Raw genomic sequence first — 23845 nt, forward strand, 5'->3', positions numbered from 1 at the left:
ATTCACAAGCCTGAAGTAATGCAGTCGCCTGTATTCTGGCTATATTGCACACAAGCAGGCTGTCAACTACATTACAAAGAAAGCAACACTATCAACCATATATTGATGCTGTTGAAATAAAAGCACATTTTACACACCAAGAAATTAGATAGAAACAAAACCATGCTGAGATTTTTATTCAAGTCTCAACTAAGTGATAGAAATGCTTTACCAATTTACAGAGCACTAAAAACACCTGTTGTATGCATATGACGGGAAAATGTCAAAATAGGCTGCAGCTACATGAGATCTCAATTGCTTGTGAGGGCATTTTTCGATCTTTACATTTATTCAATTTATGATGCAATACTGAATGCAGACACTACAGGGAGATGAGAGTGCAAGGTGTGAAACTCCACAGCAATTATTAATTCAGACAAAATTGTAGATGCAAATATCTGAAAACAAGGCTATAAAAAAGTAGGTGGACCTCAGTTGGAAAACAGTTTTAAGTGACTCAACGCATTGCTTTATATGTCAGACTGTATTAACTGGATCAAAGCCAGATAATTAAAAAAATACTAAACATAAAAGACTCACAAATAGTACTTTACCACTCTCACAATGTCATACACACAGACAAGAGGCCTTTGTGATGTTTTGTAGTTTATATATATATAAAAAAAAAAAAAAATTGAAGAAGCCAACAGGATGTAGGGGCTGCACAAAATCTTCAAAGCGAAAAATTAACAGCATGGCTCCATTTCCAGCCAGTTTTCCCCACAATAATCATTAACGTTTGATCTCATACTACTCCAGCCTAGACTCTGGTTAGAAGTGCTAAAAATGTAATCATTTAATATACATATGGTGCAGAAAGACCAAAGTAAGAGTTCATGTGGTAGAAAGAACACGTAGCCGGGAACAGAGGTTTGGGTTGAGAATCCAGGACGGGCTGAGTGTTGTATAAAAGAAAAGGTACATTTCAGAAACAAAAGGGGTTCGCGCAGCGCCACAAACTATCACACTAATAAGCTTTCCTTTTTTGCTGGGATAAGTAATGGACCAAAGAGTGTGATCAACAGGGCCTTCTGGCTTGATATCTTTATAGTACAAAATGTCCAAAACGTCAAGTGATGTAACAGATACTGTAGGAAATGCTGGGTGTGTGTTGCAATGTTGCTGGGCGAGGAGCACTGTGTGATGTCAGAGAGGCCTCCATCTTTTAGTACTTGGTCCACTGCATTGGTGGTTAAGGGTCTTTTAGCTTTCAATAGCAGGTGGTTCCGCCTCTGCAGAGATGGAGTTGTCTGCTTCTTCATAGGTGTGTGTCTGTTCTTCAGCAGGACTTTCTGGGCTCCGTCTAAAGACAAACGTACAGTCAGTCACAACTACTGCTGTTCAGGGACAGGGAGGTTATTCACACACGCTTTTTCTGCCGTCTTCATATTCTTTCAGCTGCACATGTCATGACAACTGAAAATAGAGCATAAATAATGCATATTGCTTCAAATGGGATGTTCACCTGTTTGGACTTGAAGGGGTATCGTCATTATTTTCCTCGTGGGCAGGGGATTTGGGGTTTTCCTCTGTCTCCATATCATCTTTCTTCTGCTCTGATTCCCCGTTCACTGGAGTGGAGTCTGGAAAAAGCATAATTTAGATCAATATAGGCATACAGGGCAAAACAAACCAAGCCTGATGGGGGAAAAAGGATACAGATGTGGCTTTTTACCTGTCTCTTGTGTTTCTTTTTCATCATCTTCTGGTTCCTTGTTCTCTGTTTGAGGTTTAGCTGCCACCTCTCCCTTGCCCACAAAGCGAAGTTTTAACTTGTTGTAAACGTCACTTGCTTTTTCCATGACTGCAGTGCTGGCCTTATACCGCCGGATCTAAATTGTTGGAACCAAATAACAAATAGGGATTAAAATGGGGAGGACAATTCAAATAAAAAACATGCCACATTAGGCAGTGTACAACAACCATTAACATCCAAGGAAACCCCTTTTTATAATTGTAATTTTCAGAAGAGCAGGGTCATTTACATCAGTTTCCCCTATTACAAACATGAATAACGTTATGTTTTGTTAGAGAAGTTTGCAAATATACAATGTAATGAAAGCCAAATGCACCTTCTTTAATGTGGCGATAACTTCAGCATTCTTATGGAGGATCTGGCTGGTGACTGGCACAGCCTCAAGCTCTGCCAGGGCTTGTAAACACCGCTCTATGTCCTAGAAAACACATAAATACACCAATATTCAGTTTTCAAGTCAACATAAAAACCCACAAAGGAGAACTGTATGATACCAAAACCACAGACTTACTGGGTTGTCCACTTTGAGTGCAAACTTTATATCTGTGTGGAGTTTCTGTAGCCTTTCCTCTGGTGATGGCTCTGCATGTGGACACACAATGTAACAGTCAGTATACTGTGCTGAATTACTTTCTTTCCTCCCATTGAGTAACTAACATACCTGACTGTTAAGTCAGCTGCAGTAAACAAAAGTGGTATGCGAGAGTGTTAATGTCTGAGACACTGACCCTTTTTCTTTTCCACTTTCTTCTCAGGTGGCCTCTCTGGTTTGCGTTTGGGTTTTTCAGGCTTGGACCTAAGAGAAAGGAAGGAAGGAAAGAGACTCAGTGATCTGTGTATATTAAGTTTTAATGACATTATTCTAATGAGGTTCGCAAACTGTTGCCTGTTGTTCATGGTGCACTCACCTCGCTCTGGACTTTTCCTCTAACCGCCTGGCTTTCTTCTCTTTTAACTCCTTCTCCTTTCTTTCTTTTCTCTCCTTTTCTTTCTTTATTCTTGCTTTTTTCTGGTTATCTGGCTTTTTGGGTGGTTTCCTCGCCTGTGGATGAGAAAGGATAACGCCTAGTTAATAACACCAAGACTCATCTGCACTCATAATCCTAATTTAGATCATTAACATGCACTTTATTTCCAGTACCTCAGCTGGTGGTGGAGAGTCAGAGTCTGAAGGTGCGGGGATCGGCGGTGGAGGGGGTTTCTTGGACTTCTTCAATGGGTGATCATCTACACCTTCGTCCGAGCTACTGCTACTGTCACTGTCGCTCCCTTTTTTACCCTTGTCTTTGTCTTTTTTCTTCTTCTCCTCTTCCTCTTTCTCTCTCTCACGTAGCCGACGGAGCTCGTCTGCTTCCTCCTTTTTCCGGCGCTCCTCTAGCTCTCGCCTGCGTTCCTCATCGCGTTTCTTCCATTCACTGATGCGGTCAGGTTCACTGTCACTGCGACAACACAGGGAAACATTTATGGTACCTTTTTTCTGCTAAGCTAAAATGCACATTAGCATTAATACTGGTGTAATAATCTGTTATGCATGAATGGACAGAGAGAAGCCTTAAGGCATTCTGACCTGTCGCTGTCCGAGGATGACGAAGGTGCTCGTTTGGCCGGGGTGGGTTTAGGTTTCTTGGCACGAGGCTTAGGTGCAGGCTTCTCTGTGGAAGAGAAAAACATTGTACACATGAGGACAAAGGATGGCATTAAACCTTATCTTCAATATAAATAAACCACACTGGAGGTTGTACCTTTCTTGCGTGCTTGTGGGCCCTTCCGAGGAGGCGGCTCTGAGTCCGATTCAGACTTTGAACCAGACTGCGATTCGGAGCCAGACAGAGCTGGTCGAGGCTTCTCATCCTCTGAGTCGCTGTCCGCTACTTTCTTCTCTGATCCTGAGCCCGAGTCTGAATCTGAGACTGATGAAGCCTTCTGCAACATCATAGAAAAAAGGGGATAGAGGAAGAGATGAGGCAAAGAACTCAAAAATGGTAGTATAAAGTATTTAAAATGCTTTTAGTATATAAGGGATCAAATTGTTTACTTTTTTCTTCCCTCTGCCTCCTGCTTTCTTTCCACCTCTTCCGCCTGCTTTCTTCTCTGGAGTGAAGTCCTATTCAACGATCAAATACGAGATGTTTTTAGTTTTGGTAGTTAAGTTTCACAGCACCCAAAACCATACCATGTTTAGTGTGTTTACCTGGTCGCTGTTCTTCCCAGAGTCAGATTCTGAAGGTGTGGGTTCTGATTCAGAGGGGGAGCCACTCTCCTCTTCGTCTCTGTCACTAGACGAGCCTCGTGCCTTCTTTGGAGGAGGAGGCCGCTAAAACAGAAAACACAAGCAATAAAAATATATAATTAGACTAACTATATCATTGCTGTTATCTGTCTTTCTAGTCAGTTGTTTGCACTCGACGCATTCAAATGAGTTCCATTAATCAAGGCTCATTATGTTTTTTCCCCTGCTATGACATCCCTTGATTTAAAAAAGGAAGCTAATTAGTGGTGTTTTTTGCTTGCATCCTTTTTCCATTCTTAAAAAAGAAAGAGAAATTCTCAGTAAGTATCCAAGCACTGCTAATAAGACTGCTACTGCTGGTAGGATTTGGTGGTCCATTATGCAGAGTGAATCTCTGAAGTGCCATTAACCATGACCAAGAATGGCTTTTTCCTATTCACATCAATAACGCAGTTATATTGTCTTCAAAGGCATGAATATTAATCATGTCTGAACTACCTTAGCTGGAGCTGGTGGCTTTCGCTTCACTCCACCTCCCCTTCCACGGTCTTCACTCCCAGAATCTGAGTCAACCTCACTTCCTGAGTCCGCTTTCCGAGGAACTGCAACCTCTTCATCATCCTCCTCCTCATCACTTCCTCCTCCTCCTCCTCCTCCTCCTCCTCCTCCTCCTCCTCCTTCATTGTTGCCTTCACTGTCAGATGAGCTGGCTGGCTGCAAATGCACCACAATAAGAAGATTAACACAATTTCACAATTTTTTTTTTGTTTTTTTACAGAGTAAATAGGACATTTTAGCTTTTACAACACAACATTATAAACAGTTGTGCACTAGTATGACTTTAACTGGAAGAAACTGATAAGATCCCATCAAGCAGTGACGAACAAACAATGCACCTAATGGTTTCTAGAGTTCACTGAAATTAGGATCACAAACAGCAAATGAGTCCGAGTAAAAACTAAAATAAGAGACAGAGTAAGACACCTGCAGTTGAGTCAACATCAGAAGTATCTTTTTGTGAACAAGGTAACAGCAAATTATCAATGCTTCAGAGTATCAAGGTGACTTACAACAGGTGGGGCACTATAGGAGGCATGTGGATTGTTTTGGATCTCCCATAAACCTTCATTGAATCCCTTCCTTTTGTTGGGCTTCCCGTAGCGCTCTCTGTACTTTTCATAGGCAAAAAGGTCCTTTGGTGCAAGGAATGCTCTGTGTCACAAAAATAAAAGAGAAAAGTTCACATTTCTATACTGAAACAAATCGGGTCAACTAAAACCGTACCAGTATTGTCTTGAAAATAAAGGTTGTACTCCTTACACTGTAGTTAAGCAAGTTTTACACTGTGGTGACACACGGGTACACTGTGCCACCTAGTGACGGATTTATATACTGCAGGTGCCATCTTGTCAAACAGATGGTGTTTGATGCTGGATCAAACATATCAACACATCTCTGAGAAACATACTGCATACTGAATCTCACACAAGTTAATGCTTAACTGTGAACTGTCAGAAAAGAATAAAATTACCAAATGAGCCTAACACGCAGTTGCATGGCACAAAAGTAGTCCTTTTTTGTTTCGACACAGACCATTACCACCATCTCACAAAGAGGGCATCAGGTTGAAAAACAGTGATTTGGGGCCTTAATCTAAAATTGGCAACACCGGTTCAACCATGCATGGCAAAAGGGGAAATGTACTACAGTTGATGGATTTCTGCCATTTGTGTGATTTGATTCCCTCCCTTTCAGACAGATAAAAAACAAATCAATAGAAGTTATGCTAACTTTTTAACATCTCTGCAAGTGCAATGAAGTTTTACCTCTAAGTGAGTTATGACAGTGTTGTACTCACGTTTCATGTGTCCCAAAGAAAAATATTGGGATTTTATTAGGAGGTGGTTTCACAGCCCCATCAGCCACATCTTCAATCTGAAAACAACCACAAATCAAGTGTAAAACAAAAGCACACATTCCCCCTGGACACTGGGACTACACACTACGATGGTACCACGTATTTGTATTGGTTGGCTCTGCAAAAACCCCCTGTATCGACTAATTTGATTTTGTTTGGATAGATTAGCTATGCAATGCATAATCATCTAATTTAAACATGGAGAAGGGATCTCTCAGTCTGGGAAAATAAGCGGTTGTCTCAAACGTCATTTCTGAAATAACACAGCGTTGGCTTTGTTGGTGTGCGTATCAAAATAGATAAGGCCGACAACATCTCATGCAAATTGTGCTTGTGGTGTACTGGCTGCGGGCCTCTAACGCAGCTCCCCAGCCCGGTAAACATTAACTTATGCATTTGTATGATAGGTATCCATGTCAGACATAACCGAAGATACACAGAGAAGCTTCTCCAGCGTCCCATGCAGAGCAGCCCACCCCCTCCGCCCCTCCGGCTGCTGTTAACGCTACTTGCTTACCCTGGCTGGCCAGTGGGGGTATCCCTTCATTTTAGCGAAGACCAGGTCTCCGGGCTGGAAGTTGTGTGGCATCGCCCCGCTCCTTGTTGCAGCCTGGATTTAAACAATATTCAGCTGCGTGGCCTTTCTGTGTCTCTCTTCGTGTGCCGTTTTCAGGTCGACACGAAACCTGGAAACGATGGGGTTAGCTAGCAAGCTAACAGTGTACTAACGTTACCGCGAGAAGAGATGGCGTAGGGAAGATAGCAACAACGCTCCACACACTTCCGGTAAGAGCTCCTTCTCATGCTTCAAAATAAAGGCCCGTCTACCCGGAACCAAACTATTGTAATGACATGAACATTTTTGCAAGTCAGTGCCGATGGAATAAAATGTTTTTTAGCAACATCTAGTGTCTAAAATACACTAAATTTATTAAATACTTCATCCCTATATCTTTTCAGTGCCTATGGGTGCATCATAAATGGCATGGATCAATAAAACAAACTGCCATGCAAATCACAATCAATCTTAATTATCATTGATTTACATTGTGTCTGAATTAAATAGACAGTGGGATTAAAAAACACTGACATGTGTAGGCCTTGCTGTGTGTCAGAGTTGAATTATAATTAGCTGCCTGTCTCTTCATTAAGAAATCAACTCTCTTATGTTTTAGTGTCACTACACAGTTACTGAATTATTTATACATAAAAAAAAGGGCACATTGAAAAAAGAAATGCATACAGTGGTGTATGTTTGGTTTCTTTGTGACTGCTGACACTTAGGCCTATTGAATATAAAACTTGGCTTTGAAGACAGTAAAACATTATCTGATAATCTTCACAATCTGATGTTGAACATCAGTCCAAATCCCACATGTACACATTGATTGATCAGAGGTAGCCTGCACTGGTCTCTAAGAAAATCCATGTTTGTTGTTTGTTAGATATCATATTTGTGCATTTTTAGACTTGCTAAATTATGTAATGTTACTGAGTTTTATTCTACAAGGTAAATTGAGCTTGTTTGTCAAGGCGGAAATAGTATCGTGTAATGTAGTGAGACGCTTCACTGATCCGGATGTAGCAGCCTGGTGGTTTCCATCCGATAGGACGAGCCGAGCGGAAATCCCGCCTTTGGTGCTTCCCTATTGGCTGACTTGCGATCAATTTCCTCCTCATCCAATGACATATTACAATGTGGAAGGATGCACTGACCTCCCCCCGGATTCACCTCTAATGCGAAGCCATGTTTCGGTCTCTGTGCCGCGTTCCGCAGTTTAACTGCAACCTCCTGACTTTACAAAGACTCAGCGTCAACTCCAAACTCCCCATCTGCACGTCCAGAATGGCCTGTTCAGAGTACAGGGTCGAGCGGGACACGTTTGGCGAGCTCAAGGTCCCAGCTGACAAGTACTACGGCGCCCAGACTGTCAGATCCACCATGAACTTCAAGATAGGGGGACCGAGTGAGAGAATGCCCATCCAAGTGATCAAGGCCTTCGGTATCCTGAAGAGAGCGGCCGCCGAGGTGAACAAGGACTACGGCCTCAACCCAAAGGTAGCAGATGCAATCATTCAGGCTGCGGATGAGGTGTCGGCGGGTAAACTGGATGATCATTTCCCTCTGGTGGTGTGGCAGACCGGATCGGGCACGCAGTCCAACATGAACGTGAATGAGGTGATAAGCAACAGAGCCATTGAGATAATGGGGGGGAAACTAGGGTCCAAAGATCCCGTCCACCCCAACGACCATGTCAACAAGAGCCAGAGCTCCAATGACACCTTCCCCACTGCCATGCACATTGCTGCGGCCACAGAGGTCCACCACGTCCTGCTGCCGGGCCTGCAGACTCTGCACGATGCTCTGGCTGCTAAAGCTGAAGAGTTCAAAGACATCATCAAAATCGGGCGCACTCACACTCAGGATGCTGTGCCACTCTCACTCGGACAGGAGTTCGGTGGTTACGTCCAGCAGGTGAAATACAGCATTGAGAGAATCAAGTCCGCCATGCCCAGGGTGTATGAGCTGGCAGCAGGAGGCACCGCAGTAGGAACAGGACTCAACACCCGCATTGGCTTTGCTGAGAAAGTAGCTTCCACCGTATCTTCTCTCACCGGCCTGCCATTTGTGACCGCTCCCAACAAGTTTGAAGCTCTGGCAGCCCACGATGCCTTGGTGGAGCTGAGCGGAGCGCTGAACACAGTGGCCGTCAGCATGATGAAGATCGCCAACGATATTCGCTTCTTGGGATCGGGGCCCAGGTCTGGCCTCGGGGAGCTCATCTTACCAGAGAACGAGCCGGGAAGCAGCATCATGCCGGGCAAGGTGAACCCCACCCAGTGCGAGGCCATGACCATGGTTGCAGCCCAGGTGATGGGAAACCATGTGGCTGTCACCATTGGAGGCAGCAATGGACACTTTGAACTCAATGTGTTCAAACCTATGATGATCAAGAACGTCCTGAACTCTGCACGGCTACTGGGCGACGCGTCCGTCTCCTTCACCAACAACTGCGTGGTGGGCATCGAGGCCAACACGGAGAGAATCAACAAGCTCATGAATGAGTCTCTCATGTTGGTCACCGCACTCAACCCGCACATCGGTTATGACAAAGCCGCCCTCATCGCCAAGACCGCCCATAAGAAAGGCTCTACGCTGAAGGCCGTGGCTGTGGAGCTGGGCTTCCTGACCGAGGAGCAGTTCGACCAGTGGGTGAAACCAAGTGACATGCTGGGGCCAAAGTAAACTCTTGACAGCACAACAAACACTACAATGGAAAGAAAATGCATTCTCTACTGGAATAAGATTGTATTTCCGTTAAATCAGAGAATAACTGTACGAACAAAACTTCGTCCTGAACATCTCTTACCTCTTAAAAAAAAAAGCTTTGAGAATCCTTTCCTATTGTTTGATGCAGCCTCTTACTGATGTTATTATGGTAGAAAAAAAATTGTCATGTCCAAATAACACCCGAGTCAGATGATATCTAAATTTTAGTTTGGTTTCTCACAAAAATGCTGATCATCAATACCACTGTAAATGGGGTTGTTGCACATACACCATTGTCTTAAATGTCTGTTTTATCAGGCAATGTAGTGTTGTCAGAAGATACACCTGTTGCTTAACATCATCAGTAAGAAGTTTCACCATCAATACAACTTTTTCTGAAGTAAAATGTTCATTTGTACACAAACTTGTTGGTTTTGGTTATCAAAGTCTTTCACACAATCTTTTGACTATGTTCAGGTTTTAGTTTGTACCTTCAGGGGCTCTGTACCTACTACACCTTGTGTATTCTGGTTTACAGCATGTGTGCCATTTGTGCAGCGTTCTGGTTATAATATATATTGATTAAAAAGCAAATATATTCTGGGTTTTGTGACATTTATTATTATTATTATTATTATTACACACACAGTTTAACACTCTTTTTTCAATTAATAACCAGTATGCTCACCTGTCAAATGACATTAAGAATATACACCATTTAAGACAAAGACAATTTATTTTCACTCAACTCCTTTATTGTTTACACCAAGAACTACAACAAAAGATTAAATGAATGCCAGTTGAACCAATTTCAATTATGTATATAGATATAAAACAACAAAATAAGTAATGTGTGAGATTTAAAAACAAAGCAACAAAGTGAGTATTTGCTCCTCTTCTATTTGGTCCAGCTGACCTTGGGAATATCATAATGCTCTGTCAGGGTGTCCAGGTGGCGATTGAAATCCTGTAAACAATGTATGACGCATTAGTTTTTCCACAAATACAAGAGCACAAATGAATGCTTCACATTTAAAGTTTAAACCCACTGACCTGCTTGAATACAACTAGAAAGTGCTTTGCAAGCTCTGATACACAACTTACCTCAACTCTGTGCTTGTGTGTCTTTGAAGCTTTGTTCAATATCCTCTCCATTTTCTGTGAGAAAAGATACAGATGATAAATGTACACGATCAATGTAAGTTTAGGCAAACTAAACACATCACAACCAGTATAATACTGAATGACAACAAATAGAAAACAGGGGTACATATGCCATCTGTGACTCTCAGTGACCATTAAATGAAGAGACCATGTAACCATGTTCCCGTTACAATGCTGCACTACGTGTATTTTCGACAACACATTATGTTGCAATGCTGATGCTTTAAAAAATGAACTTTGTCCTAAACCATAAATAAACCAAGACTTAGAAACATTAACTGTGCTGCTGAACTAGAAGTTATTTTCGAACGTATTCACTCTGGGATGACTCTGCTATGGTTAGATTTATATTGAACACAGCAGATTTTCTTTCACTGGTATTTTCAACATAATTGTCACTTTGGCAGAACAGGAGAGTTCAAGACAGCAAGTAATAATCTACTATTACTATATGCATAATCTGTTCCACTGCAGCATTATTGGTTGTTAAGATAAATGTGCAACCTACATTAAATATGACCGGAAGATATCCTATCTGAACAATTTGGGGGGATTTTTATTTATGTGCTGTTTCAGACTAATTTTGTTCGTTTTTACATAAACTATTTTATGTGCAACTGTCAAACAATACAAAATGTTTGCTTACTGCTAGGTTGTGTCCAAGTATGGACCTAATATGGCACTGAGGCTGAAGAGTTATGGTGGTTGTCACAAAGCAGTCACAAATAAGGTTGTAGCTACTTTACTCACCTCTGCTAAATTTACATCTACATCATTAGGCAGGAGTAAAGTTACATGATTTGACCTCCATGGCCCCATTGCTACTTTCACACACAAGATTCTGATTTAAATTTAGACCAGTAATTGGAGGATGGGGAACAGTCACTTACCCTTTTCTCCTGCATCTTGTCAAAGGCCATTTGTGCTGGCGTCCTTTTGTCAATGTAAGCTTTCTTGGAATTCCCCTCCTCCTCGTTTTGACTCGTCGCGACCTGGTCCAAGCGATGCTTACTCTCTTTATCCTTCTTCTTCTTCCTAAACAGACACATAGAAACAGTTGGACCATCAGTGGTGCAGAGTCAGACCCCAAGTCAACCACAACAAGACACAAAGAAACACCGATGTTTGTCGCTCGTGAATATTCATCTTAATTATGTTATCGAGGATTCACTTTAAACGATTTATTGTGTGAAAATACTGTCTCAAGCCAACTTTATACTATGTATTTTGCTGTTAGTTTGGCATGTTGGGGCCATGTTTATCCTCTTACCTTACTACGCAGTTTGTTATTCATGTTGAGCGAAACTAGCTAATGTTTTCGGGACACTCCGTCGTTTATACGACGAACAATGCAGGTTATAAATAGGACCAGGGTTACCATTATAACAACAAACTATGATTTGCAGTGAATTGGGCCAGTATTTTTCCACTTTATTGGCGAAATCCAGTAACTGTTCAGGAAATATCGACATTTGTTTTGCTATTAGCAAACATGCTAACATTAGCATTGCCTGAATAGCAGGGGGTTTTAAACAGCCTTTAGAGGGTATCTCGGGTATTTTTTGGGGGGGTATTTTTCGTCGTCTATCAAAATACAATACCAAATGCGACAACACTTACTTTTTCCCAGCTGAGATGCTTCCCAGGCCTTTGATTTTCAGCGCACTCTTCTGAGTTGCAGCGTACTCAGACATTTTCGAGAAGCTGGCTTCTTCTTCTTCTTCTTCTCTTATATTATTACACTAGCAGCCACTGGCTCGTGCAGCCTGGTAGTCCGCCACCGGTCGGCCGGAAGTGGGAACGACACGAGCGCCTCGAGAATGAAGTGATGAAACCATTAAACCTTGGTCACATACAGATCTGCATGAAATGAGATGATGAACCTTTTATGAAGTTTGGTTTATAAATAAAACATTTTGAAATGGGCAGAGACATGTTTATATGCAGTTATTTACCTTTTGATTTTCCATAATAAAGCTGGGTGACTGGGTCTAAAGAAAATACTCTTTGCTACAATAAAACCCAGTCAGTTTAGTCCAGTATCCACCTGGAAAACAGTTAAAATTTACTGTTGTAAATATATGTTACCAATACTGAAAGTAAAGCGAACATCTCTACTCTGTTTTGCCATGCAATTTGAATGTAGAGACACCTCCTAAAGCAGTCAAAAAAGACTTAATATATCTGCGGCAGCCAGTAGGCCTATCCCCCATGTAATTCATAACACTGGTTACAGAGAACACACAAACCCCTTATTCTCAAAATCAAAAATACTGAAACTCACTGATCTGGTACACTTCCAAACAGCACAAATCATGTACAGGGCAACAAACGACCAGTAAATATTCAAGCATGTTGAGAGAAGATGGATATAATCTGAGGGGGGAACTGAATCATATGCACGCACAACTTTAAAAAACCTTTTGCATTTCAATATGTGGAGTGAAATTGTGGAACAGACTATAGCGGAGGAGCTCAGACAATGTTCAACCATGAGCAAATTCAAACAGCGGTACAAACAGATGGTAGGCTATTTACAAGGTACAGGGAATAAGAGGGGTATGACAAACACTAGGGTTTTCACATTTTTGCCATACTTGTCATTTATTTTATTTATTTTGACACAAGCAGTTATGGTGTTGTTGTTTGTTGGTGATTGTTTGTTTTTGTTGAGAGTATATATATAAAAAATAAAAAAAACAGGATACACAGGGAGTAAGATAACCTATAAGTGGCCAAGGGGTAGGGATTTATAAGATAATGCTTCTTCCTACAACTTTTCAAACATACAAAGGATTTTAGTGTTTCAAGTGTAATATATTATTCACATGTTTGAAATAAAGTATTCATTCATTTATATCCCATGATGGATCTATTATGAGTTTTCTGACAATGGCGAGACCGTGCAGTGATACCGACACCGGCCGGCGGGAGGCAGCAGTGTGCCGCAAGGGGCCTAGACCACCGGGCAATCCCCGGAAGAAGAAGAACAAAGCGGAAAGCGGAAGTCAAAGGGAGCCATGAATGTCAAACCGTAGTATGGTGGGCTGTAGTTTTAATTAACCTAAAATAAAGATGTTGGGATACGGTTTATTTAGGATAGCGCCGTCAACAAAATGCATCACAGCCAACGTGTCAGCTGCGCTCTGCAGGACGAGCGTGTTGAACACATCACAGACTCGTGGCTACGCGAAGAAAGTTGGTGAGTAACTTACAGACTGAGAGCATGTTTATTCTGGATAGTGTCACCACAGCTCAGAGGTCTTTGGTGCCAGTTTTAAATTGGCTCTGCTGATGAAACACATGTGTCAGGCGTAGTTGACATTATATTTTCACCTGCGTGCCTTCAACTAAAAATAACATTCCTGTGTCATAGCTGTTGCTGCTGTGTAGCAATTTTGTCAACATGTATTCCTTCGTTCTCTGTTACAGTTGGTTGGTTTGGTAAATTTGCAGTACATTATGTTATTGATGTTCACATGTGAGCACTTGTGTGTTTTCCAGCAACCAAAGGAAAAAAAGGCATGGTGAAAGAAGAACTGAAAGGTCCAGAAGTGTGTAAAGACGCAGCCAGACTTACCTCTTATGCTGTAGGGGTCAACATCTTCAAGCAAGGAGAAGACCCCAAACTGAAACCTCCAGAGGAATATCCAGAGTGGTGAGGAGATATTTCTTATGTTTTCTTTTGTACTTAGAACTAACTGTTCCTGTTTATCTAATTTCATGTCCTCCTTTCAAAAAAAATCTGTTAAGAAAATGGTTTTTAGTTTTAGTTAGTTAATATTAAAAAAGGAAATCATTATGTCCCTTTGCGATGAAGAAATAATATACTCCACATATTTACTTCGATCTACACATTTTCAAATATATAATATATTCCCTCTTACTATTTTCTTGGCTCTTTCCAAGTATTCATAGTGAATATACTTCAAGCATGTTCGATGGTATTCATTGTTGGAAGGCATACATGTCAGAAATTTCCATACAGAAACAGGTAGAGGCGAGTGCTTATAGAAAGTAGGTGATCCATCTATCCATTACTGTAGCTAGCTAGACCTCTTATCTGTGCAGCTGACATAGGTGAGGGCAGGATACACTCTGGACAGGTCATATTCGGCTGATGATCCAGTGAAAGAAAATGATGTATACTATTCTTGGGACGGACCAAATATACAGACACATTTTAGTTTATTTCTTTTATTCTGTTATCTCTGTCTGCCCATTATAACTCAAATTTTCTGGACAGTGAGATAAGTTTGTGTATCATCAATGACCTGATTCTCATATCTTTCTCAGGTTGTTCCAGCTGAACCTGGGAGAGCCCCAAAAGCTGCATGAGCTGGAGTCAGACAGCTGGGAGTACTGGAAGCGTCTGAGGAAGGAAAACATATGGCGCTTCAACAGATTACATAAAGGGAAGAAGTTTTGAGCCATCACTGGACTGGCAGGGACATCTCCTAACTTGTGCAGCGATGTGTTCCAGCCTCAATGAACTGAATTACCATCACACTGACATGTGCAGATCCCATTTCAAGAGTGAAACATTATCAGACCAACTCTACAACTCTATGTAACAGTATTTGGAAGCTTAAAGAAACTCTTTCTGATTAAGGCGTCTGAGCATAATATATGACTCCATTTATGTTGATTACAAGGGTAGAATATAGTTGAATTAAATACACCGTCAGTTTCATCAAACAGTGAACACAAGGAGCAGGAAAGTAGAATATAATGCCATTTAAACTCTCTCAGCAAAGCCCTCGTGATACAGTCATATGCTCCAAAAACAGCTACTAAGGTTCAGAGAGGCAGTACTTCCTCTATTTGACATTGTACTGGATTGAACGCCTAATGACCTGATGACATTTCTCTGAATCACTTTCACCTTTTCTTTTTGTTATAATAAATAAATATCCAACACAATATATCCTCTGTTCTTGCAGAATTGCAGGAGTTTTAATCCATTGTATGAATATAAATCTGGTTTCACTTCATAAAAGGTTTATAAACTGAAATTAATACCTCTCAGAGAAAGCAGTCCTCTATTCCGAAGCAACATTTGTTGGAGGTTAGGACACACAATTGGGGACTTTGAAAGATACTCGACAAAACACCTAGAGTTAAGACAGGTGACTGATTTTTGTGTGTGAATATTTCACTAGACATCTTTTTAGATTTTTAGATCCTTGAAATTTGATTGGATGATTTCTAGTGCCAAACAGCTCTTTAAATTGCAGGAGGAACTTGTGACAATGAGTTCCACATAGAGATATTGTATGGCACTCAGTAGAGCACCAAAGCCTAAACAACCCTACGTATTGAGGAAGGCGACAAAAGAAACTTTCACCCCTTTAACCAGATCTACATAAAAGTGTAGTGTAAAAGTGTAAAAATAGGTTGGTACTTTCTGCTGACAGACATGGGTGAAAACCATAGACTGTAAAAAATAGAAAACACAATAGGTTATGGACTAATAATAGTAATGCAGTTGATTGAAGTCACAAATCCAGAGGTACAAAATGTCAGTAATAAATAGATTTCTTAGGCAGCCTACAAGTAATTGAAAATAAGAAAAATCCTCTGTCTTTTATCTGACTTAAAGGTGGAAACAACTTCACCTGTGACTTGATCAGTGAGCATTTATGCAGCAGGGACTGGTCTTGACCTGCTTTGATTCTCACCATGGTAACTTGGGACTTGTTTGACACTTTCAGGTTAAAACTTGAAACTTGCTTGTTGTTGTAGCTGTCACTCATTTCCCTCCTTTTACACCCACCCCTGCTTGCCAGGTTGTAAATCTTAATGCCTTTTTCCCCCTTTAGCTCTGATAGATTGGTTGCTGTGGCAACCCCTCATGCAAATGACCGAGCCTGTTGGCAGAAATGAGGAACCGAAATGAGAAGCAAATAATCTGGGGAACAAAATCATGTAAGAGTGGAAGAGTAGGCTAATGGGTGTAAAATGCGTCACAGATCTCCTCTCAGTTAACAGCCTCTCTTTCTCTCTCTACTACCACTACTCCTGGTTCTGATCTGAGGTCGGTGAGTCTTTCGTGTTTTGTTTTTTTTAACAACTGATAGTTGCGGAAGTGTAAAAAATGCCTAGGTTTTCAATCGATCTCTACTTGTTTAGCTTCATCTGAATACAATTTATAGTTTCATTTTCAAGCTTGGCAGCTGCGTGAACTTGTTTCCTCAGCGGGGCTCATTGACCCGGGCCGTAGGCTACGTGTGTGTGTGTGTGTGTGTGTGTGTGAAAGAGAGAGTGTGTTTACAGTTGACCACAAGCGGATTTTCCTCCTCCTGCAAGCACTTTCATCAAAGCTGACCACGGGAAAACCCGGAGCTGTGTTTAGTTTTGTCGTCTACCAGCCGTGTGGGCGACCGAGAGGAAGATCCTTCCACCATTACAACAACTCAGTGTCGCCGGTTACACCCTGAGGACACAGCGGGGTTCAGATCAGAGACAGGACGTGAAGTTATAAGTTTAACGTTACAAAATAGTTTAATGTCCCCCGTTTGTCCGCCGGCAGCTCCCGTGGTTCGTTAGAGGGGACGAGAGAGAAGATGGAGGAGTGGAAAATGGGCATCGGTTCTCTGAGTGAAGAAGTCCTGAACGGGTTGGCGAAGATGCTGGACAACTCCACCTGCGGGTGGAGGCAGCTGGCCGAGTCCATGTCCAAGCATCCGGAATTCCGCTGCAGGTGAGACATTGAAGGCATCACAGCAAGGAGGCAGCTATATGCACGACACTCTTCCTATTTCTTTCTTTCTTTTTTGACGCAATAACTTATTTTAACACTTGTCACATACTACAAAGGCTCTCTTGACATCATCGCCACCTATGCTCAAATATTAGCCTACTTCGCATTTCCCCCCATGTTTGAACCCCCTGTCACAGCTGCCCACTGACTCCCCCTCCCTCCCTCCCTCCCTGCAGTGAACCAGAGCTGACCAGCTGCTCCCTCCAGGTGCTGAGCGCTGCGGGCAGCCCAGCTCGCACCCTGCTGGCTCGGCTGGCTGATCGCTCCTGCTCCCTGGACTTCCTGCTCCAATGCCTGAGGAAGGTGAACCACCAAGAAGCTGTGCAATACATCATCACCACAGGTAGAATAGAGGAGGAAATGTGCAAATGTGTGGAAATGTTAATCAGGAAATCCCTTTTTAAATTCTAAGATGGGTTTAACATTTACACTTTGGGCATCTTGATCTCAGTCGTTAATTCTGATCTCTTTTGAATTTGTCTGTAGAGTACAGTTTGTGGCAATCAACTGAACTTAGTGATAATGCCACCTGTGGATAGGGACTAATGCTAACATAGGGTATTATCTTTGTGGACATTACTTTTTATAGCTGTATGATGGCATGTGTAATGACATAAATGAAGATGCCTCTGTTACATAAGACAAAAAGTCATAGGCCGCACACATATAGCATGATCTGGAACATTTGTTGAATTGTTTTTTGCCAGACTTGTCACAAGGGCCACAATGCCAAACAAGGAAGTTTAACTCACTTTGAAATTTATTTTATACAGCTTCCCATATTTGCTATAAACATCATTAAAAAAAAAAAAAAAAAGTTGAATTATTTTTTGCCAGACTTGTCACAAGGGCCACAATGCCAAACAAGGAAGTTTAACTCACTTTGAAATTTATTTTATATAGCTTCCCATATTTGCTATAAACATCATTAAAAAAAAAAAAAAAGTAAAAGCAGAAGAAATACTATTAGAGGAAACAGTACTACATCAGTCCACAAGTTAGTGTCAATCAAAACTGTGGTAAGCCTCATGTCTAAATGGAAATACTTTTGCGGCTGACAGGGTATTTCATCTGGTTTATTCTTATTGTGTGTGTGTGTGTCTGTGTTTGATAGTGGAAAAGACCATTCGGATCACAACGCAACCACAGTCCCAGCCAGCCACAGGGGGGAGCAGGGTGGTACTGACCTGCAGGGCCACTGGCCCCCCTGGACTCAGCTACCAGTGGTTCAGAGGCAAAGAGGAGGTCTGTCCAACATCTTATCATTATTTGATTATAAAAAGAAAACCAAGATTTCAGGTCATTCACAAAGTTATATGGAGTTTATTTATGAAACTTTTTAAGTTGTCATATACTTTTTTTGTGTTAGGTTTTGGATGAGACAGGGTGTACGCCAGAGCTGGTTCTGTGTCCGTTAACGACGGACCACCAGGGTTACTACATCTGTAGGATCAACCACGGAGAAACCTGCATCTTCTCTGCCTGGGCTCAAGTTCGCTTGGTTCACTCTGCAGGCTCCAGTCCAGGTGCCTCTTCCTCTTCTTCCTCTTCTCCTTATTTCCATTCATATGTCTCTATCTGACAGCATGTGATGTAACGTTGTGGTAAATTTTGACATCTCAGACTGTAGCAGCAGTCTGTTTCCAGTGTCAGCGAGTGGGCTGTGCATCATCCACCAGCCTAAGTCCCAGGCATTGTCTGAGGGTGACTCTCTAATCCTGGAGTGCAAAGCTCAGGCCAATCCTCCCGCCCAGTACGAATGGTACCACGACACGAAGCCCATGCCACAACACAAGACACGTTCGCTCAAAGTAAGTGTATTCACAGTCTGCTGTGAACTGCTTACATACTGCATGTGAGGGTCATCATTTCAAAAAACCTTCAAATAAAAGTTTTCAATGAAGATAAGAACCATTAGTCTGTATTATATCATGAAAAGGGTATCAGAGATGAAAATGTTCTTAGTGACTTGGGGCATTCAAGGATTTGTTTTTGATTTGTATTTTAGAGACCAAATGTTAAAATTAAGTATATGTGATTAAAATGCAAATTTTACAATTAGCTATCTGTATATGGGGTCATCTGAAAGAAGAATTATTGAGCATTCATCCAGTCTCTGTATCACTGTACCGTGTGTAGCTAGTGTTGTGTATTTCTGTCCGTAGATCCCATGTGTGACCACTGCAAACAGAGGAGAGTACAAATGTAAGGTGTTCAATATCTATCATGAGGCGTGGAGCAACACAGCAACAGTCAGCATTGGTGAGACGGCCAGGCATCATTTCAGTTTTATATGTTCAGAATGCAAATGCATAGATGAGAAAAATCAAAAAGCAATCAAGTAAAATGCCTGTGAGCATGCGCAGACCAACAAAACATGAAGTCTGAAATTGCACATCAGTGTCACACAGCAGCTAAACTGCAGGATTGTGCAGTGGATAACTTTGTTTTGGGCTTTTGTGTAGGTCCCGGCTCTGTTGCTGATGCATCATGGGTAGAACTTTATCGCGGTCGAGGTATTGCTTTGTTTTTGTCTTTTTATCAGTGATTTGAAGGAAATAAAGGAAAGGTCATAACGAGCAGTATTTTAGTTCCTCTGTTATTTTCTGGAACTTTTCATTACTGTGATTCCTGTTTTTTGTTTACACACCTGTGTGTGTGTGTGTGTGTGTGTGTGCGTCAAAGCAGTTAAGCCAGTTAAGGGCTGTGTTACATGGTGATGTAATTTCAAACATTTTTTCTTTTTATATTGTGTTACCAGACTCACTGGATGGGCCAAGGTCAACTTTTCACACAGGAATTAATCCGCTACAACACCAGACAGCACCACCCCCATTAGCCAAGAACTTCTATGGTGTGTATCTGTAGAATTAACTATACACAACTAATAAAGTGGCATGACATATTAGGTTTGTCTTTCATTATGTTTTATCTTCCCCTCCACAGCAACAGACAAAGTAGCTCTGCTGATTGGCAACATGAACTACGTCTACCACACTCAGCTATGTGCTCCCATATCTGACGTCCACGAGCTGACCAATCTCCTCAGACAAATGGACTTCAAGGTGGTTTCCCTCCTCGACCTCAACTGGCAGGAGATGCACAGCGCAGTCACAGAGTTCCTTATGCTGCTTGACAAGGGAGTCTACGGTTTGTCTCATCCATCTAGAAATTCTCTTTGTCTATCGTCTTCTATCTTCTATCAAAAAACGTTTTGTCTGTTCCTGCATTATACCAATGAAATACTTTTTTCATCTTCTTACATTGCTGAATATAATCTAATTTTTTCATGCCATGAAATAAGTAAAGTAGCGTTGCCCAATTATAACACAGTACAAAAATGAATCTATAAAAACAGATAATTTAAGAATAAAAACAAATGAGGCTACTTTTAGTTTTAAGTGTTTGATTCGCTGTGACCATTGACACAGGGGATCAAATTGTCATCAAATACCTCCTTGTCCCTCCTTCTGCAGGCTTGCTATACTTTGCTGGTCATGGTTATGAGAATTACGGCAACAGTTTTATGGTTCCCATCGATGCCCCATCCACCTACACATCAGAGCACTGCTTGTGTGTACAGAACATACTCACCAGGATGCAGCAGAAAAAGACTGGCCTCAACGTATTCCTGCTGGACATGTGTCGCAAAAGGTTTCAGCGTTTATTCAAAAAGAATTAAATGATGTGCCAGTTTGTTTGTTTTTCTGTCATCAGACCATCTGCTCTATGTATTTTGCATCATATGTTTTCTTGTTTGCAGAAACCCATATGATGATGTTCGTGTAGAGGCAGGACTGCTCAGAGTCACAGCAAACATAGTGTATGGTTATGCCACGTAAGTTGCCTCTCCTCTGACACAATTGTTTCAAACTATTGGTTCCTGTTGTCTTGAATGAGACTAGAGGCGTATAATACATGTATTATTTTTGTAGTAGTCATTTTGATTTACCTCGCAAGGTGTCATGTGTACTTGGTTGTGTTCAGATGTGTAGATGCAGAGGCATATGAAGTAAAGAGAGAAGACGTGTCCAATGGCATCTTCATAAACTTCCTCAAGAAACGAGTTTGTGACGATGAGAAGGTGACAGTCATGCTCGACAAAGTAGCTGAAGGTACGTAGAGCCCAGTATGAGACCTCTGCTGTTGTCTTACAGCTGATTTCCACTGATTCCTTTGAGCCTTACTTCCTTTGACCTGAAGGTGGCTAACCTGCATCTCCTACATGCAAATGTATTTGAATATGATATGTCATGTCTCCATTCGTGTTATTGTGTATTGTACTGTCACGTCTCACATAATGCATGAGCATGACTTAAACAACTATTGTGATGTTCCTCTTCATAGTTTATTTAAGTCTTTCACTTTCAGGGCTTGTTATAATACTGTTGCATTCAATTTGCAGCAAAATAACAGCTTATTTCTTCTGGTGCATCAGAATCAGAAACCTTTATTGTTCCTTGCAAAAAGCAGTGGGAATTTGTCGTTGACATGCTCACAGATGTGCATAAAATAAAAAACACAAATTAACAACAACACAGAATAAATGCAGTACATACAATACAGAATGAGGACATGACAAGATTTCATACTGATGAATGTAAAAAGAAAGAAAGAAAGAAATCCAGTCCAATGAGGTGATTCAAACTCTTAAGATGTTTTCTGTGCTGGGACATTGTATAAACTTGGAGTATTGAAAACATTGGTAGCATTCAAAAGAACCAAGAGGGCAAAAAATGACTGCTGCATCCCTGTCAGCTGTGTCAGAAATGTGAACATGTTGCAGCTTTGGCTAGATGCCAGTCATGTCATGTGCTGACAGCTGCTCTGACAGAAGCCCTCTTGGCTTCTAGCCATATAGCGACACTCTTGAAAATCTAAACCCACCAGTTTCTTTTTTTCTTCTCAATAATTCAATGCTGAAGTATTCTTTAACACTTGTAGTGAGTGCACTGTCATTAAAAGTTCTTTACTCTCACCAGACATGGGCCGCTGTGTAATCACACGAGGGAGGCAGGCTCTGGAGCTGCGCAGTAATCTGTCTGAACGGCGCTCCCTCACCGACGGGATACAAGCCGCTGAATGTTCTGAGTCCCATTCAGCTCGCAACCTGCAGTGGGCCGTTGCTCACGGTACTTAGCTTCCATACAAACATTAACTGAAGTGACGACATGTAGCTTTATTTCTATGTCTGTAGGCTGCTATATTTAAATGTTGGCATGAAATCCTGATATTCTTAAATGAAGCGGCATACAATTAACACGGCTTCTCTTCACAGTCCTACCTAAGAGCCTTTACCTGCAGTTTGACTGTGGCGTGACAGTTCAGCTTGGCTTTGCTGCAGAGTTCTCCAACATCATGCTCATCTACACTCGGATACTTGATAAGCCCAAAGAAATAGTTTCCTGCTCTGCTCAGCTGACCGACTTCCCCCAGGTTTGTTGGGTTTCTTGTGGATACTTGAAGCACACAGAAATGTTAAATTTAACTGACTTTAACACTGTGTGTGTTTGCAGGATGTGGACATTGATCTGAAGAAGAGTAACCAGGAGACTCTGCTCGAAGCGGGCAGTTTGTTATTGATCAAGGAAGATCTTCCATCACCAGAAGTCCCCAGTCTTTACACCCGCATCCGCAGCCTTCAGAGACTCAGGGTCAGACACTGGTCATTGTTTTTTTTTCAATTCTTCTCTTGTTTCTGTTCAAGGTAAATCTGTATGTGCCCCGGAAATTATTCATTCATATAGGGCAGGGTCAGAAATAAGGCTTAAACTTCCTTTGTAGAGATTTTAGATTCATGTTGAAAACTGTTTGATTGTGTCCATAACAAATAGTTGTTTGTCTCTTATCATTATTATGTGAGAAACTTTATCGTCTTTTGTGGAGCAGGTTTTCTAGAATGCTAGATAACACGTTCTGCTCTTCTTTGTTTTAATAGAGAGAGCTCACATTCACTGTGTGTCTTCATTACACCTATTCCAACATGGATGAAGAAATACAGGAAAGGCAGCCAGTAACAGTTGGCAAACCCCTGGTCTCCAAACTCAACCTCCATGAACCACGGCAACCCTGTGCCAGCCCTGCGTCATCGTCCCTCAGCCCCGACCCCTTCAACGTCCCAGAGTGCTCCTACTATAGCGAGGATTTCACATCCGTCGAGTCAGCCTCAAGCGCAATGTTGTACGATGCACAAACTGGAAGAGGGTCTTCAACACCTACGACTTCCTCGAGGAGTGCAAATATACCAGAGGAGACCGAAAGTCCTGAATTATTTAATACCCCTGAACCTCTTGTTGCAAGCAAAAGCTTGCCCCACAGCCAAGTAAATGACACAAACTACAAATTTAGTGACATGTGCAATTTCCCCTCTTACTAGGTATTATGCTGTTATGATCCTTGATTTGACCATTACATTCTGATAACTCAGAGTACACAGAAAAGAAAATGTTGGAAAAAACTTATAACATTGCCATTTGTCACTGTATGCGGCCAATGCATTAAGTTGTATAAAGTTTTTTATGTTTTATAAACACTTTTATTATAATGAGTACATTACACAGATTAATTTTTATGTAATAAAACATGGGTTTAACATGTTGTGTCACGTGTATGGTAGTGCAAATGTAAAAATAAATAAATAAATAAACAGTTTGTTTACATTACATGTGTTTATCATTCTTTTCTTTTTTTAATCAAAGCCACTT

At 41.4% G+C, this 23845-nt stretch overlaps 5 protein-coding genes across 6 annotated transcripts; 3 read left to right on the top strand and 2 right to left on the bottom strand.

Annotated features, from left to right (window-relative positions):
* Positions 1–160: 160 nt before the first annotated feature.
* Positions 161–6722, bottom strand: hdgfl2 (HDGF like 2). The gene is made up of 16 exons (XM_085774237.1): positions 6461–6722; positions 5884–5960; positions 5096–5237; positions 4524–4739; positions 3987–4109; positions 3831–3899; positions 3538–3718; positions 3363–3447; positions 2937–3234; positions 2704–2837; positions 2524–2591; positions 2307–2377; positions 2112–2213; positions 1715–1871; positions 1505–1622; positions 161–1342 (listed from the first exon to the last, which is right to left on the bottom strand). The coding sequence occupies exons 1-16, from the start codon at positions 6530–6532 to the stop codon at positions 1243–1245; spliced, it is 2013 nt and encodes a 670-aa protein (XP_085630363.1). The 5' UTR covers positions 6533–6722; the 3' UTR covers positions 161–1242.
* A 901-nt stretch (positions 6723–7623) lies between these two features.
* fh (fumarate hydratase) lies at positions 7624–9817 on the top strand. The gene has a single exon (XM_085774238.1). It carries the CDS (start codon positions 7691–7693, stop codon positions 9188–9190), a length of 1500 nt encoding a protein of 499 aa, XP_085630364.1. The 5' UTR covers positions 7624–7690; the 3' UTR covers positions 9191–9817.
* Positions 9818–9947: 130 nt separating this feature from the next.
* Positions 9948–12189, bottom strand: fam32a (family with sequence similarity 32 member A). Its single transcript, XM_085774240.1, has 4 exons — positions 11999–12189; positions 11269–11413; positions 10319–10372; positions 9948–10181 (listed from the first exon to the last, which is right to left on the bottom strand). Exons 1-4 carry the CDS (start codon positions 12070–12072, stop codon positions 10113–10115), a joined length of 342 nt encoding a protein of 113 aa, XP_085630366.1. The 5' UTR covers positions 12073–12189; the 3' UTR covers positions 9948–10112.
* Positions 12190–13340: 1151 nt separating this feature from the next.
* Positions 13341–15091, top strand: mrpl54 (mitochondrial ribosomal protein L54). The gene is made up of 3 exons (XM_085774241.1): positions 13341–13580; positions 13883–14036; positions 14675–15091. The coding sequence occupies exons 1-3, from the start codon at positions 13454–13456 to the stop codon at positions 14805–14807; spliced, it is 414 nt and encodes a 137-aa protein (XP_085630367.1). The 5' UTR covers positions 13341–13453; the 3' UTR covers positions 14808–15091.
* Positions 15092–16258: 1167 nt separating this feature from the next.
* malt2 (MALT paracaspase 2) lies at positions 16259–23763 on the top strand. Of its 2 annotated transcripts, none has more exons than XM_085774218.1 (17): positions 16259–16419; positions 16911–17081; positions 17318–17484; positions 18256–18386; positions 18511–18667; positions 18765–18952; positions 19307–19403; positions 19607–19657; positions 19903–19995; positions 20088–20291; positions 20618–20795; positions 20905–20979; positions 21129–21256; positions 22124–22273; positions 22420–22577; positions 22658–22795; positions 23080–23763. In XM_085774218.1, the coding sequence occupies exons 2-17, from the start codon at positions 16945–16947 to the stop codon at positions 23515–23517; spliced, it is 2490 nt and encodes an 829-aa protein (XP_085630344.1). In that variant the 5' UTR covers positions 16259–16419; positions 16911–16944; the 3' UTR covers positions 23518–23763. The 2 variants fall into 2 exon arrangements, with proteins under 2 accessions (XP_085630344.1, XP_085630345.1); XM_085774219.1 differs by having other exon boundaries at positions 16329–16415.
* The last annotated feature ends 82 nt before the right edge of the window (positions 23764–23845 follow it).

The sequence above is a fragment of the Trachurus japonicus genome, chromosome 4, assembly GCF_045865225.1.
Source record: "Trachurus japonicus isolate A0001 chromosome 4, Traja_1.0".
Taxonomy (NCBI): domain Eukaryota; kingdom Metazoa; phylum Chordata; class Actinopteri; order Carangiformes; family Carangidae; genus Trachurus; species Trachurus japonicus.